Source organism: Danio rerio, chromosome 14 (assembly GCF_052040795.2).
Source record: "Danio rerio strain M-AB ecotype USA chromosome 14, GRCz13ab, whole genome shotgun sequence".
NCBI lineage: Eukaryota > Metazoa > Chordata > Actinopteri > Cypriniformes > Danionidae > Danio > Danio rerio.
Window position 1 is genome coordinate 2,397,501 of NC_141034.1, and position 15,352 is coordinate 2,412,852.

Here is a 15,352-nt window from a genome sequence, read left to right on the forward strand (position 1 = left end):
GTATCGAGGGCTTATTTGAGTTACTGTTGCCTTTCTATCAGCTGGAACCAGTCTGGTCATACTCTATCATACCATTCTCTGTAAACCCTAAAGATGGTTGTGCGTGAAAATCCCAGTAGATCAGCAGTTTCTGAAATACTCAGACCAGCCTGTCTGGCACCAACCATGCCACGTTCAAAGTCACTTAAATCCCCTTTGCTTGGTTTAAAGTGCAGCAGATTGTCTTGACCAAGTCTAAATGCATTGAGTTGCTGCCATGTGATTGGCTAATTAGAAATTTGTGTTAACGAGCAGTTGGACAGGTGTACCTAATAAAGTGGCCGGTGAGTGTGTATTTTTAACAGATCAGACCAAAAATTTAAAAAATGCCAAATTAATATGTCAGATATAAATATCACAATAATATTTCCCAAATTAACCCACCCATGCATTAATTAGATGGATGAATATCAAACTCCTCATTTAAATTCTCAGAGAAGATGTGTCTGAAGTGAAAATCCAGAGAGTAATTAGTCATTTTCAGGAATCTTTAAATACTGCAAATGCTCTATCATTTATTCTTATTTATGTTATTAAAATCTGTACAAATTTGACAGCAAAGAGACACAAGAAGTGAAATATAGACATTGTCTAATCAGATTAAACTAATATTACATAATAAAAGTCAATCAGATGACTGAAGATGATTGAGTGGTTAATTATTTAGAGTGCTTTACTTATTTAAAATGAAGAAAACAGGGAACTGACGGATGTCTTCAGCAGTCGAAAAGATCATAAAGATAGATATTTGTCACTCAAAGCCTCTAATTATTTATTATTTCTATCTAATTATTCCAAAGAACATGCATAAATGTATTTGTCCTCACTGATTTGGCGAAACACACACTGTTTCAGATGGATAATATGCTGATTGGCCTGTAGTTTCTATGTCTGCGTGTGTGTTCATCAACATACACACATCTGCCATGTCATGACCCTGCACACACTCTTGACTCCTCAGTGAAAGACACACACACACACACACACACACACACACACACACACACACACACACACTTCCAACACAAAAGACACACACAGTCAGACTCAGACAAATAGACAGAGACACACCCTGTGCCCAACACACACACACACACACACACACACACAAACACACTCTGCCAGATGTCCACAAAACACATATAGACACACACACACACACACTTTTGTCCAGCTCGCAAACACACCCTCTAACCATTCTACAAAAAGAGCAACACACACACACACACTCCTGCTGTCAGAGGAACAATACACACACTTAATCATGTTAGACACACAGCCTTCATTCTGCTGTTTTGATCTCATTTTCTTGTCCACAAATCTCGATTTTCTGATTTTAAGGCACATTAATATGAGACTCAGAAGTTTTCATTTCTTTTAAAAAGTACTAATAGTAATGTGTTTTCATAAGAAGTGGTCAGAAGCGTAATTTTCTGTGTTTTCTTTTGCTATTTTTAGGCACACTTTTTCTAAATCTGACCACTAAGCCATGCATTTCTCTTTAATTTACAAAGACAAAAAAATGTTCTTAGTTTTTCAGCCTGAATTTAATTAATCCAAGATTAAACTTGAGATTTTGAAGTCAGTTGTTGTGATGTACACTCGCCGGCCACTTTATTAGGTACACCTGTCCGACTGCTTGTTAACGCATTTCTAATTAGCCAATCGCATCTTTATGCATTTAGGCATGTAGACCTGGTCAAGACGATCTGCTGCAGTTCAAAGCGAGCATCAGAATGGAGAAGAAAGGCGATTTAAGTGACTGAATGTGCTGGTCAGAGTATTTCAGAAAGTGCTGATCTACTGTGATTTTCACGCACATTCTGTTGCAAGATTCAGATGATCGGGTCAGATTTTGACATCAACAACATGAAAGCATCGATCCATCCTGCTTTGTAGAGTTCAAGTGGTGTTGTAATGGTGTGGGGGAGATTTGGCACACTTTGGGTCCATTTGTACCAATTGAGCATCGTGTCAACGCCACAGCCTACCTGAGTATTGTTGCTGACCATGTCCATCCCTTTATGAGCACAGTGTCTCCATCTTCTGATGGCTACCTCCAGCAGGATAACACACCATGTCATAAAGCGTGAATCATCTCAGACTGGTTTCTTGAACATGACGATGAGTTCACTGTACTCAAATGGCCTCCACAGTCACCAGGTCTCAATCCAATAGAGCATTTTTGGGATGTAGTGAAACGGGAGATTGGCATCATGGATGTGCAGCCGACAAATCTGCAGCAACTGTGTGATGCTATCATGTCAACATGGAGCAAAATCTCTGAGGAATATTTCCAGTACCTTGTTGAATCTTTGCCATGATGGATTAAGACAGTTCTGAAGGCAAAAGGGGGTCCAAGTCGGTGTAAGGTGTACCTAATAAAGTGGCCAGTGTGTATACATCTACATTTTTTTTAAATTTATTCAAATCAACTTAAAATGGACTTAAAACTAAAATTAAAGGTAATATTATTCAGCAGCTTACTTTATATCCTTATTTTGCTTCTCAAGTAAATGTTTATCCATTTAAAAATGTTTCAATATTTATACTGGGAAAACAAGAAATGCATTCTGGGTGTTTTATGTCCAGCCTTGTGTGTGTGTACAAGCTCAACACCTCCAAACACTGTAAAATTGTATTTTTAGCTTCATTACACTGATGTTAATTAGCTCTGCTCGCTCTTCACAGCCAAATCACAAGCTCTCCCTCTCTCACACACACACACACAAACGCACAATCACAGTCACACAGTTTCACACAAACACACATTTTTAATGCAAACTCGCTTAATTTGCATATCTCAGAAAATAAGACTTAAACCATTTTAATTGTCATTGAATCAGAGAAATAAGGAGAGAATATCACAATTTGAACTGACAACAGGACGGCTCGGTGGCTCAGTGGTTAGCACTGTGGCCTCACAGCAAGAAGGTGGCAGGTTACAGCTTCAGCTGGGCCAGTTGGCATTTCTGTGTGGAGTTTGCATGTTCTTCCCAGTGTTGGCATGGGTTTCCTCTGGGTGCTCCGGTTTACCTCACATTCCAAACACATGCGCTATAGGGGAATTGATGAACTAAATTGGTTGTTGTGTATGTGTGTGTGTGTGTTTTAATCAATGTGTATGGGTGTTTCCCGGTACTGGGTTGCAGCTGGAAGGGCATCTGCTGTGTAAAACATATGTTGGAATAGTTGGCGGTTCATTTCACTGTGGTGACCCCTGATAAATAAGGGTCATTTTGTTTTATAATAACCATCTAGTTTGCTCCGCCCACAGTGAAATGTCATTGGTCCAGAATCTGCATGATTTTAATAAACATTTTCTCTGATCGACTGTGATTTGTCATCTTGTTCGGCATTGTGTCTTTGCCTCTTCCGGACTAAACGTAGAAACAGAAAGTCATTTTATTGCAGAGAGCCTGTAACTGCAGGGTATTTAGTCTGATTACCGCAGTAAATGTTTATAAGGGTCCATCTGTCTGTCACTTCACAACCCCGAAGCACAATCGCACCCATAACGACTTTTTCCTCCTCAACAGACTCAGTGCTGTCGTTATCACAGCTCACGCTGGACACCTGCTCGGTAACGTGTGTGTGTGTGTGTGTGTTTGCTTTTTATCTCTGTGCATGCTTCGTTTCAGATGTTTGTTTAGAGATGGTTATCAGTAGCATTGGGGATTCTCTCTCTCTCTCTCTCTCTCTCTCTCTCTCTCTCTCTCTCTCTCTCTCTCTCTCTCTCTCTCTCTCTCTCTCTCTCTCTCTCTCTCTCTCTCTCTCTCTCTGTGTGCGTGTGTGTGCGTGTGTGTGTGCGCGTGTGTGTGTGTGTGTGTGTGTGTGTGTGTGTGTGTGTGTGTGTGTGTGTGTGTGTGTGTGTGTGTGCGTGTGTGTGTGTGTGTGTGTGCCTCCTCTGCATGGTCTTGTTTTGCATACAGGCTGGAGAATGTGAATGAAATCTGACATTCTCAGACAGTATCCTCATGTCAGAGTCTCCCCGCAGGAGTTTTGTTCTTCAGTTGTTGTTGTTGGAGTACTTTACGCTCGACGGTCTTCTAAACAGACTGAATTAATTAACATTTATGATGTCTTATATGATGTTCTGCATCCGTCTTTTGTCAGGATGTTAATCTAATGTGTGTTTATGAATATTCTGGGTTATTTTAAACCATAACAGGGTGTCCGCGGAGTCTTAAAATGACAATTAAAATACAAGGGAACACTTTATTTTGATGGTCCGTTTGAGTATTAGTAGACTGTCTGCTTAATATCTGTATATGTGCCCCTTCAACAGACTTTTAACTGACTATTAGAAACTTACAGTAACCCTAACCTATCAGTCTACTTATAATCTAATGAGAAATAATTAGCATGTAGATGCAATGTAACTTAAATTCAACAAAGTGTGACCAAATACAATTTTTAGGGCTTAAAAAGTGTTAAAAGCACTGGAATAGTGTGTTGTGAGTCTTAAATCATTTTAAAAAGGTCTTAATTTTCCTATATCTATGTAAAGCTTCCTAATTGCATCCAATCTAACAATACATCTCAGTAAAACCTTTAGCAGAATCTGCATGTCTTAACTCTATTTACGAATACGTTTATTTTATCTCAATGCAATAATTCATTCATTCATTTTCCTTTGGCTTAGTCCCTTTATTCATCAGCGGTCGCCACAGTGGGATGAACCGCCAACTATTTCAGCATTAGTTTTACTCAGCGGATGCCCTTCCAGCTGCAACCCAGTACTGGGAAACACCCAAACACATTTACACTCACACTACAGCCAATTTAGTTAATTCTTTAACTCACCTATAGTGCATGTGTTTGGACCGTACTCCCCTCTCTCAAAAAATACAAATAAAAATGACTAAATATGTTCATCTGGAGCTGTTTCATTATAAATAAAAGGTTAAACAGTCAGTAATATGTTATATTATTATTATCCCCCCTCCAAAAAAAAAAAAAAGTAAACATTAGCAGCAAATTAATTAGCAAACAGTTTAGCTTAATTAAAATTAAAAGCTATTATAAATAAAATCAATGTATCAAATCTCATCAACCTTTTCTTCTCTGTATAACATCACACTTACTGATTAAAGTGCAGCGGATGGATCTCTTTTGTGTCGATATTTCATTTGATTACATTGACTCTTTGACTGCTGCTCTACCAAATAGTTGACCATGTTTTTACTCTTTTAAATAATGTTGAAGTCATTTAAAGAATGACTGTTTTAAATAATGGCTCGCACGCACAGCTTTGCAAAGAAAAAAAAGCCAAGAAAGCATGTTAAACGAAAATCTGAATTATTTTATGGCATACTTCAAAAATAAAGGTGATTTAGTATTCAAAATTGTTTTATTTTCAATGTCTTACACTTCATATTTTCAGATTTTTCATATCATATGTATTAAGTCCGGCACTTTTACCATAAACCTACATATCAACCAGTTGGTCGAGACTGATATTTTAGAAATTAAGGGGGATGTGTTGAAAAACAAAAAATGCATTGATTGTGTTAACTAGCGACATTAGGGGTTAAGAAATGCAATCCAAACATTTTTTTCTTGATGGAATAGTTAGAGGGTTAACTAACAGAGGTGTCACTTTAAAAATACACACATTTACCGTTATGATGAAATCATTCGATTGCTTTCCGAAATTTTTATGCTCACTTAGGGCTAAATTAGTTGCTTAAAAAAAAATAAACCTACCAAGATCAACATCTTTAGATGTTATTAATATTAATTATGTATATATGTCTGTTCAAACCCAGACTTTCGCTCTGCTTCAAATCACCTGTACAGAATCTGTTTGGGAAACAGCGTCTATTTATCACTGTGGAGCGCGTTAGCTGACAGTCACGCACTGCTATATGACTGTTTTGAGGATGGCATAGGAGGGACGAAGGCGCCTGTAATGAAAATGAATGGAATTGCGTTGTTTTATATTCATTTCAAAGTGTTTCCTGCCTAAATAAAACAAAAGAACAGAACAGACTCGCATATAAGAGTAAGGGGCGGCCCCTGGTGGTTCGGTGGTATGGATTGCATAAACAAATGGCTCTTTAATGTTTATTTGCCACCCTTCAGAGAAAGACTGATAATACAGGAGAAATACAGGAAAATACCTTTACGGGATGATAGCGGGATAGAACTGTATGATAGAAATATGAAAGAATCCCGGGAAAAACGGAAGGGTTGACAGGTATGATTTGGACTGTGGGGGAAAACGGAGTACCCTGAGCAAACCCACACTAACACTGGGAGAACATGCGAACTCCACTCAGAAATGCTAACTGGCCACCCAGCCGAGACTCGAATCAGAGACCTTCTTGCTGTGAGGGCACAGTGCTAACCACTGAGCCATCGTGCTGCCCCTGCCTACAATAATATTTGATATTTGTTAAACAGATATTTAATAAATAAATGAAGAGTAGGGAAAACAAATACTATGGAAGTCACTGGTTTTAAGCTTTCTTTCAAATATCTTAATAAAGAAAAAGTGAAAGGAGAAGTATAAATGGATGACAGCATTTTCAACTTCGTTTTCACTCTGTTTCAGCTAATAATCGGAGAGGAGCCGGTCACGCCGTGACAAACCTTCTTGCCAAAGAGCTTCTTCAGGAGGACGCGCCACCGAGTGCCACGAAAAAGAGCCGTCAGGATGCTACAGACGGAAAAGAGTCAACGGAGGACACGGGCTCGCTGGAGGATCTCTTAGATGCCGTACCGTTACGCTCCAATTAAAGAGCAGCTCTGCCAGGGAAGAGACTGATTGTGTTCTGGGACCAAGTCTGCGAGGGCGGGGCTCTCGCTGAAACCACACCCCTCCAGGTAGACCACACGGCTTTCTAATGGCCGTCACACTTGGGGGGTGTGGTCTCTGCTTGTCACTTATCCATTTCTAGCACTCTGTCACTCTAAACACAATCTTCATCTCCATCATCTGCAAGATTTCCAAAGATTTCCCATGCTTTTGTTCCATGTCCAAATTAACATGCGCAGTTTATTTTTTTGTTGACTTAGAAACGGACACTGAAATTGATGATTCTTTAGGTTTACTGCAGGTTTTTTTTTTTTTTTTTTAAGGTGAGTGGTTGCAAACTTCCAATATGGGCTGGATGTAGACAAACAAATTAGGTTTAGATCCATTTAGTGTTTTCACGATACTGGAATTTGCTACCAGTCCATACTGAAATTTTAAAGAGGTCTATTTCCCGCTTAACATTTGAGCGCAGTTGATTGGCCATTGTGTTCACATGCTCAACAGAAATGACTGTGATTGGTCATCAGTTCACCAAACTCACTGTTGTTTAATAAGTGTAACCACAGATGCAGGGACACTGGAGCGTTTTAAAGCTGTGGAGATCAGCCAGGCTGTTTATAAGCTGACATACGAGCGATCAGCTGACGAATCCCCGCTTTAAAACACTCCAATGTCCCTGTATATGTGTTTACACTTAGTAAACAGTGGTGAGTTCGGTGAACTGATGGCCTACACAGCCAATCACAATCATTTCTGTTGAGCGCAGTGGCAAATCAGCACTGTTACGTTATCGGGAAATGGACGTTCTTATCGATTGGTGCTGAATTCCAGTATCGTGACAACTCTAATTCCCATATGAGCTGCATGCAACCGCTGACCTTTAAAATAAGTGAAGTAAATACAGTGAAGCATTGATTTCAGTGTATCATTGTTCAAAAAGTTACATTTATTTTACTGGACATGCAAAGTGCCAATAACGTTGAACGCATCCATGAGCGCATGCTTGGTTGTTGTCTAATTAAGGTGGTCTCACTAAGGTAGTCCATCAAACATGCTGAAGAAGGTCTGGTACCTGTTCAGAAGACTAGTTTTCTCATCACTTTCTCAGTCGTTCAATTCTCTCAGAGGTGTCGTCTAAACATCCGACCTTCTAACTATGCGAAAAAGTCTAAATATCCGATTTTCACTAGCTAAAACCTTGCAGCTTATTCATAAAAGCAGTTTTTGTATATTTGACATTGGATTAAATGTGATGTATTGTGGATAAAATCGATGTAAATTGTTGTCGATGATTTGCTTTGGAGTGTTTAATATATTATAATCACTGCACTGGCTACGTTTTCGACCAATCCTTCGTAAAATGGCGTCGGTTTTTGTGTCTTTCTGATAACATCGCTGTAGTGGATTTACTGTTTTGTTCACAAACTGCTGATAGAAGTATGATAAATCATGTTTAATTTGCTTCCAGATGGTGATTTTGAGCTTATATGTGAGCCGCAGATTGTCTAAAAACATTTTGAGGCCTGAACTAATAATCAGGCGGGACGTTTGGCGTTCGTTTTACTGTGATGAACGGTTTGATCAAGCCAAATCCGACCATGTTTGTCATTGGTGCTGAAATATCTCTGCATAGTCATTTTCATTGCAGTCAGATCCCAGTCGTATGTATCAGATACTGTTCAATGAGTCGACGGTTAAGATTGTTTCTAAGTCAAACTTGTCGTGTGACCTCTGCGTTTCAGCTTTGCAATATGAACGATGATGTTGGCTTAATGTTTGAGGGTAGAGATCACTGTTCAAAGCCATAGCTCGGACTGCTTTCGTCAAGACATCCTGAGAAATCTGTCTTCCGGATTATCGCTATATTAAAGTATGTACGTGCATTTTTGTGGTGTACGAACGTGAGCATGTTTCAGCAGTGATCCTAAACGCTGCCTAGACGCCAGCAAATCTGAAAGAGAACACGAGTTTTTAAAGCCAAATACGCAATTGTTAATGTTGGTGGATTCTTGCGTAAAGGCTGATCAGTGCGTGTGCAACGCTTTCACTTTCTTGGAAAAGCCGGATAAAGATCACTGGAAAAAAAAACAGAGAGACTGTGCGCTTTCTCTTTGTACGGATGTTTTTTAAAGCAGTTTTTTTTTCAGTTTTTAATTGTGGATTGTTTTACTGTAAGAATTTAGAGGCTGTATTGGTGAGATCTACTTGGTCAGATTGTGTATATTGCGTTGTTTTTGACTGTAGAGATGTTTATTCTGGTTATCTCTAAACCCACACCATTAAAATATCTTCTTTAATACTTATTGTCCATTCATTTTGTGTCTGTATTGTATATGTACGGGTCTTGAAAGGGCATTTCTTGAAAATGAAGAATGGAAACATTGATTGTTTTTACTTGCATGAGATTATGTTAGGTAACGGGTCTGTGACGTCATCGACTTTCACTTTAAGATTTAAAGGGCCAGCATTGCACCAGACCTCCTTAAGTAGTTTTGTTTGAAAGTGCAGAATCTATATTTTATGGAAATATGTGTCAGTTTGGTTTTTATTCTACTGTACAAAAGTTATTTACACTTAAATACACAGTATTGTGGATACCCGAGCTGGCTATTGAACATTGGTTTATTTTCATATTTTTCATATGACACATGTACAAGTTATAGCTCAAATGAAAGCTCTTGCCGGTGCTCATACGGTTCTAGCATTCTTTTTACTGACTTATATTCACATATTAAACAGTTGTCGAATGAATCGAGGTGTTTCCATGGCGCAGAAGTGAAAACAGTACATTCATGATCAATAAGCAGCCCCAGATAGCACAGACAGCCGTCATCTCTTAACTTATTCTGTGCGCTTCAGGGCCATTCTCCTCTGTTTTTGAGGTGATGTGCATAAGTAATCCTTTTATATGTCTGACGTGCTCCAAACACAGTGAATTATGTTTGATCAAACAAAAGAATCATGAAATATGAAAACAATGATCGCTCCCTGTGGCTTGTACAGCACCTCTCATCAGTTGGAATACAATAACTTTTGCATAGATTATGGTGGAGACATTTTTCTTTTTTCTATTATTACAGACATGTGCAGGAAACACACAAATTAATTACAGCACGCTAGACCACACAGACCCTAAAAGGTACACTTTCAAATTTGAGTTTATAAAAAAAAATGCAAAAAGCGCCTCTTTTTTAGGTGTTTATTATAACACAGACAACATAAACAGATATTTTAAACACTTTCAATAGTGTTTCATGAAAATTCAAAGGGTTTTCTCTTTAAAATGATAGCAAATTTGTGCATTTACACCTCTGCATGTGGATTTGGGAAGCTTTTAAATTTGGGTAGGCAAAATCCAGGCAGAAATCCCCAAATAGAACTTGACCTTAGGAGGTTAAAATGTCAATTTGGTGCATTTTAGTATTGGACTTGTAGTAACTGGAATTCTTTTAAGCACCATTTATGTAATAAAGACTACAATTTTTACTACTACTTTAATGTGAATTGTATTTAAAGCTAAAATCTGGTATGACTAATGCTAAATATGATGATGATGATGATGATGATGATGATGATGATGATGATGATGATGATGATGATGAGCCTTTATTTGTCACAACACTGTTAAATGCAGCGAAATTGCCCAGAACAGAACGGTTAGGTACACCACACATTATACTATTAATGGCAGATTTGAGCTTCAGAAAACAACAAATTATTGTCTGTGCATCGAATAAGAGAAAAAGCTGAACTAGTAATTCTGTTTTCCATTATTATTATCAAAATTACAACATTTTAGGAAGGGAAAAACAAAAGGACCAAAACAAAGGAAATTCACAGAAGAGCTAAAGTATAATATTAAGAGGATTTATATATATATATATATTCATTAATTCATTTTTTTGTCAGCTTAGTCTCTATTAATCCGGGGTCGCCACAGCGGAATGAACCGCCAACTTATCCAGCAAGTTTTTACGCAGCGGATGCCCTTTCAGCCGCAACCCATCTCTTGGAAACATCCACACACACATTCGTACACACACTCATACACTAGGGACAATTTAGCCTACCCAATTCACCTGTACTGCATGTGTTTGGACTGTGGGGAAAACCGAAGCACATGGAGGAAACCCACGCGAAGACAGGGAGAAAATGCAAACTCCACACAGAAATGCCAACTGAGGCGAGGCTCGAAATATATATATATATATATATATATATATATATATATATATATATATATATATATATATATATATATATATATATATATATATATGTATATATGTGTGTGTGTGTGTGTGTGTGTGTATATTATATATATATATATATATATACACATATATACACACACATATATATATATATATATATATATATATATATATATATATATGTATGTATATATATATATATATATATATATGTATGTATATATATATATACATACATATATGTACACTATACATACATATAAGACACTTAGCAAATTATCATTTTTAGAGCAGGCATTTTGTCATTGTATAAGCAGACATTTCTGAATCTGAAATTGTACTGCATTTATTCTAAATCCTGAAAATGAACGAACAGAATGAAGTGAACCAAATGTGTGGTAAAAGTGTGTGGAACGTGTCTCGAGTGGTTCATTTGGTATGACGGGTACAGTATTTATTTGACATTCCTCCGCGAGTTCATCTGTGCGCTGGTTTTATGCCTCATGTGTGCACAAAAATGCAGCTGTGATTTGGTATTTCCTCTCAGCAAATCACACACACACACACACACACACACACAATTCCCTGTTCTAGACCAGCTCACACAATGGCACACAGACAGAATCCTCCCACATTCAGCACACACAGGTCCCTCAAAAATCTAATATCCTGTCAGTACGTTGTTTGGCACGTGGGTTAATTGTGTTAGCTGTTTCTGCTGGGTTCTGTGAGCTCTGTCTGGGCTTCTCAGTGGTATGTAGGGATTTTTTTTTCTTCTTCGGGACAAGGAGGATGAAATGTTTACTTTGGGATTCCTCCATTCCTTAAAACCACAATGATACTTCCTCTAAGAATAGAACCGAATCATCTGCAGACTTTGCTATCCAGAACAACCGGATGTGTTTCTCCCTCACACCCTGAATCATACATTCATGCATTTGGCAACTGATCACCAAGATGGCTTACAGTGTAGTTTACCACACATAGGGTGTCTATTAAAGGGATAGTTCACTCAAAACTGAACATCATTTAGTCACTTCACTTTCACAAACCTTGTTTTTTTTTCAGTTGAACACCAAAGAAGATAGTTTGAAGAATGTTCAAAACTTGTAATTGTTGAATATGGAAGTCGGGTTACGGGTTTCTTCAAACTATATTTTATATAACAGATTAAAAAACCCGTTTACATTCATGCATTCGGCAGTCCTTTCTTCTGTTTTTATTCCCAAAGCCACTTACGTTGCATTTTAAACACATTGTTCATCTTCACTTGCGTCTTTAATATAGTGTAAATGTTTGTGGTGTGTCTTAGGATTACACTCGCAATAAATGAAATTCTTTGTATTAATCAAATCTAGAGCTACAGATGAGTACATAATAAAACTCTCCTAAAATATTTTGTATTTTAGGGCCAAACTGTCTATTAAAGGGATAGTTCACCCAAATCTGTCATCATTTACTCATCACAGACCTGTTTGATTTTCCTTTCTTTTGTTGTACACAAAAGAAGATATTTTGAAGAATGTTTGAAACCTGTAACCATTGTCCTGTATTTGTTTTGCCTACTATGGAAGTCGATTGTTGCGAGTTTCTTACATTTGTTAAAATATCTTCTTTTATTTTCAGCGAACAAAGGTTTGGAACCAGGGTGTGAACAAAACTCAATGAAGCTGAGTTAATAAAGCACATGACTAATACTATAAAGAAGCTAATATTTGACTGTCGTGACTAATGCTAATAGGGAACGCTGGTGTTTGTGGGCTGTGTTTGTTGTGGAGACTCTGATGCTTCTGTTTGCATCTTCAGAGCTCTTGGATCTTAAAACAAACTTGCCTTTGTGTCGTGAAATGAAAGTGTGTTAAAGCGTGAGAGTGTCTTCATGTCTCGGGTTTCTATTAGAGCTTGACCTCTGACCCTTGTGGGAGTTCATAAAACTGCAGCGCTCTCCACATTCTTGCACCCGAGCAGCACTTCAGGATGGTTTAAAGTGATGCCATATTATAGTAAAAATACAAAATAAATAAAACGGTTTTAGTTAAATAAAGATGAAATACAAATAAACATTTAAGGAAAAATTAAATAGAAGTGAAAATGTTGTGCTCAAATTTTTATTTTATATATATATATATATATATATAATTTTTTTTTTTTTTTATAACTAGGTTAACTAGGCAGGTTAGGGTAATTTGGGTAATTTGGCAAGTTATTGTATAACGATGGTTTGTTCTGTAGACTATCGGAAAAAGATATAGCTTAAAGGGGCTAATAATTTTGTCCTTAAATGGTGTTTAAAAAATTAAAAACTGCTTTTTTTTCTAGCCGAAATAAAACAAATAAGACTTTCTCCAGAAGAAAAAATATTATCAGACATACTGTGAAAATTTTGATGCTCTGTGAAACATCATTTGGAAAATATTTAAAAAAGAAAAAATCACACGGGTTTAATAAAAAATATACTTACAGGGGAGGATTTAACCAATATAAGCAAGGTAATCTGCCACTTAGGGCCCAAGGAAATTTGATGGCCCCTAAATAAATAATAAGTATAAATGATACTATACATTATCTATAACATTGTTTTCTATCATATTTAGTATGTTGAAGGTCTAAAAATGGTAGTTTTAATGTAATTATTTGCGCAAATGTGTCCCCTACCTTTAATCATGGACCAGTCCAGCAGTCAAATCAGTAAAGATTTAGTGTTATAAACAAAATAGTTAATATATTATGTTGATTAAATACAATTTTATTATTATTATTATTATTATTTTAATATTATTATGTGAATTAAAACACAAGGGCGGACATAGTGATTTAGGGACCTTAAGCAACCCCAGGTATGGGAGACCCATGCAGTTAAACTCAAAACATTAAGAATATAATGATTCCACTTAAAATGTATTTTTAACCTGCAGTCTATTTACAAAAAAAAAAAAAAAAAAGTGAAAAAGAGAAAATATAAAAGAGAAAAAATCTCTTTCTCCATAGATATATATTTTCTCTTTTTCAGTTTTTTTTTTTTTTTTTTGGTAAATAAACTGCAGGTTAAAAATATATTTTAAGTGGAATCATTATATTCTTAATGTAAAATTAAATACGATAAATTCATTCATTTTTCAATTTAGATTTTAATATTTGCATGTGCAGTATGTAAGGAATGTTCTGCTATTCATGGGGGCCCTTGGTTTTGAAAAGAGGTAATAACATTCAAATCTTCATGGTTATAGACAGATTTGACAACGTATGACAGACAATGTAAAAATGAGCTATATGGTTAATTTAGGCAATTCTTGGCATTGGTTGTGGCCCCATAATATCCCAGGACTCTAATTGGCTGCTTACCTCGCTTATTGGTTAAGTCCACCCCAGTGTAAACATTAAATAATTTTTATTCTGACCTGGGAATTAAAAGATACAGTCCTGTGCAAAAGTCTTAGGCCCCCTGTATTTTTACCCCCAAAAACGGTTTCAATTTGATTATTTCTATATTTTCTGCAGCATTTCAATTTGAAATATTAATTGACATCTCTAAACATTATTTTTTTGTCATTAATTGTATTTATACTGTGAGATTATTGACATGAAGAAACTGAGATTCACTAAATTCAGAGATGCAGCCTCTCTCAAAAAATGCTCCAAAGCCCTACCTAAAGAAAACATTCTTCAAAATATCTTTTGTGTATCAGAAGAAACTCTAATAGGTTGTGAACAAGAGATGGATGAGTAAACAGTGAAGTATCTTTTTAACACACTGGATGTCAACACACTGCTTTGTCCCGCATAATAGGTCAGCTTTAAGTGTGTGTGTACCTCGTGTTGCCCCTCCGGCTCTGTCTGTCTGCTGATCTGACCACTGTGAATTGAGGCTACACTGTGTTTGTCAGTGTGTGTGACAGAGAGTGTTAATGATCAGTAGAAAACCTCTCTTTATGTCCGTGTATGTGTGAGCGGCGTCCGTCAGGTCACTGCAGCAGAGGTCAGTCGCCTCAGGATGTGTGTTGTCATGTGAGGAACCAGTGACGGACTGATAAACACACACTGTTTCTTCTGTCCTGCGAGTGTCTGAATGAGCTCTATTGACCCTCAGAAATGATGAGCTCATTCTGTGATGGGCTACACCTCCGAACTAATTGTAGACAATTTTTTTGTTTTGGTTGTTGAAATTATTTTGTTTTATTTTTACTTTATTTTGTTCAAATAATTTATTTTAATCTGTTCGGAATATATTTTATTTGCACAATAGTTTTATACTGCTATTACTACTACTACTAATAGTTAATAATAATAATAATAATAATAATAATAATTCATTCTGCTGTGGTAATAAAATAGGTGA

General features: G+C 36.8%; 1 protein-coding gene across 1 annotated transcript in view; it reads left to right on the forward strand.

Moving 5' to 3' along the window:
- The window catches only part of diaph1 (diaphanous related formin 1), a 173,759-nt gene extending 164,658 nt beyond the window's left edge, over nucleotides 1-9,101 (forward strand). The window contains exon 27 of the mRNA XM_087281049.1: nucleotides 6,599-9,101. Within this exon, the coding sequence (XP_087137175.1) occupies nucleotides 6,599-6,783 (185 nt within the window). The 3' untranslated portion in view covers nucleotides 6,784-9,101. The remainder of the gene's footprint in view (nucleotides 1-6,598) is intronic.
- The last annotated feature ends 6,251 nt before the right edge of the window (nucleotides 9,102-15,352 follow it).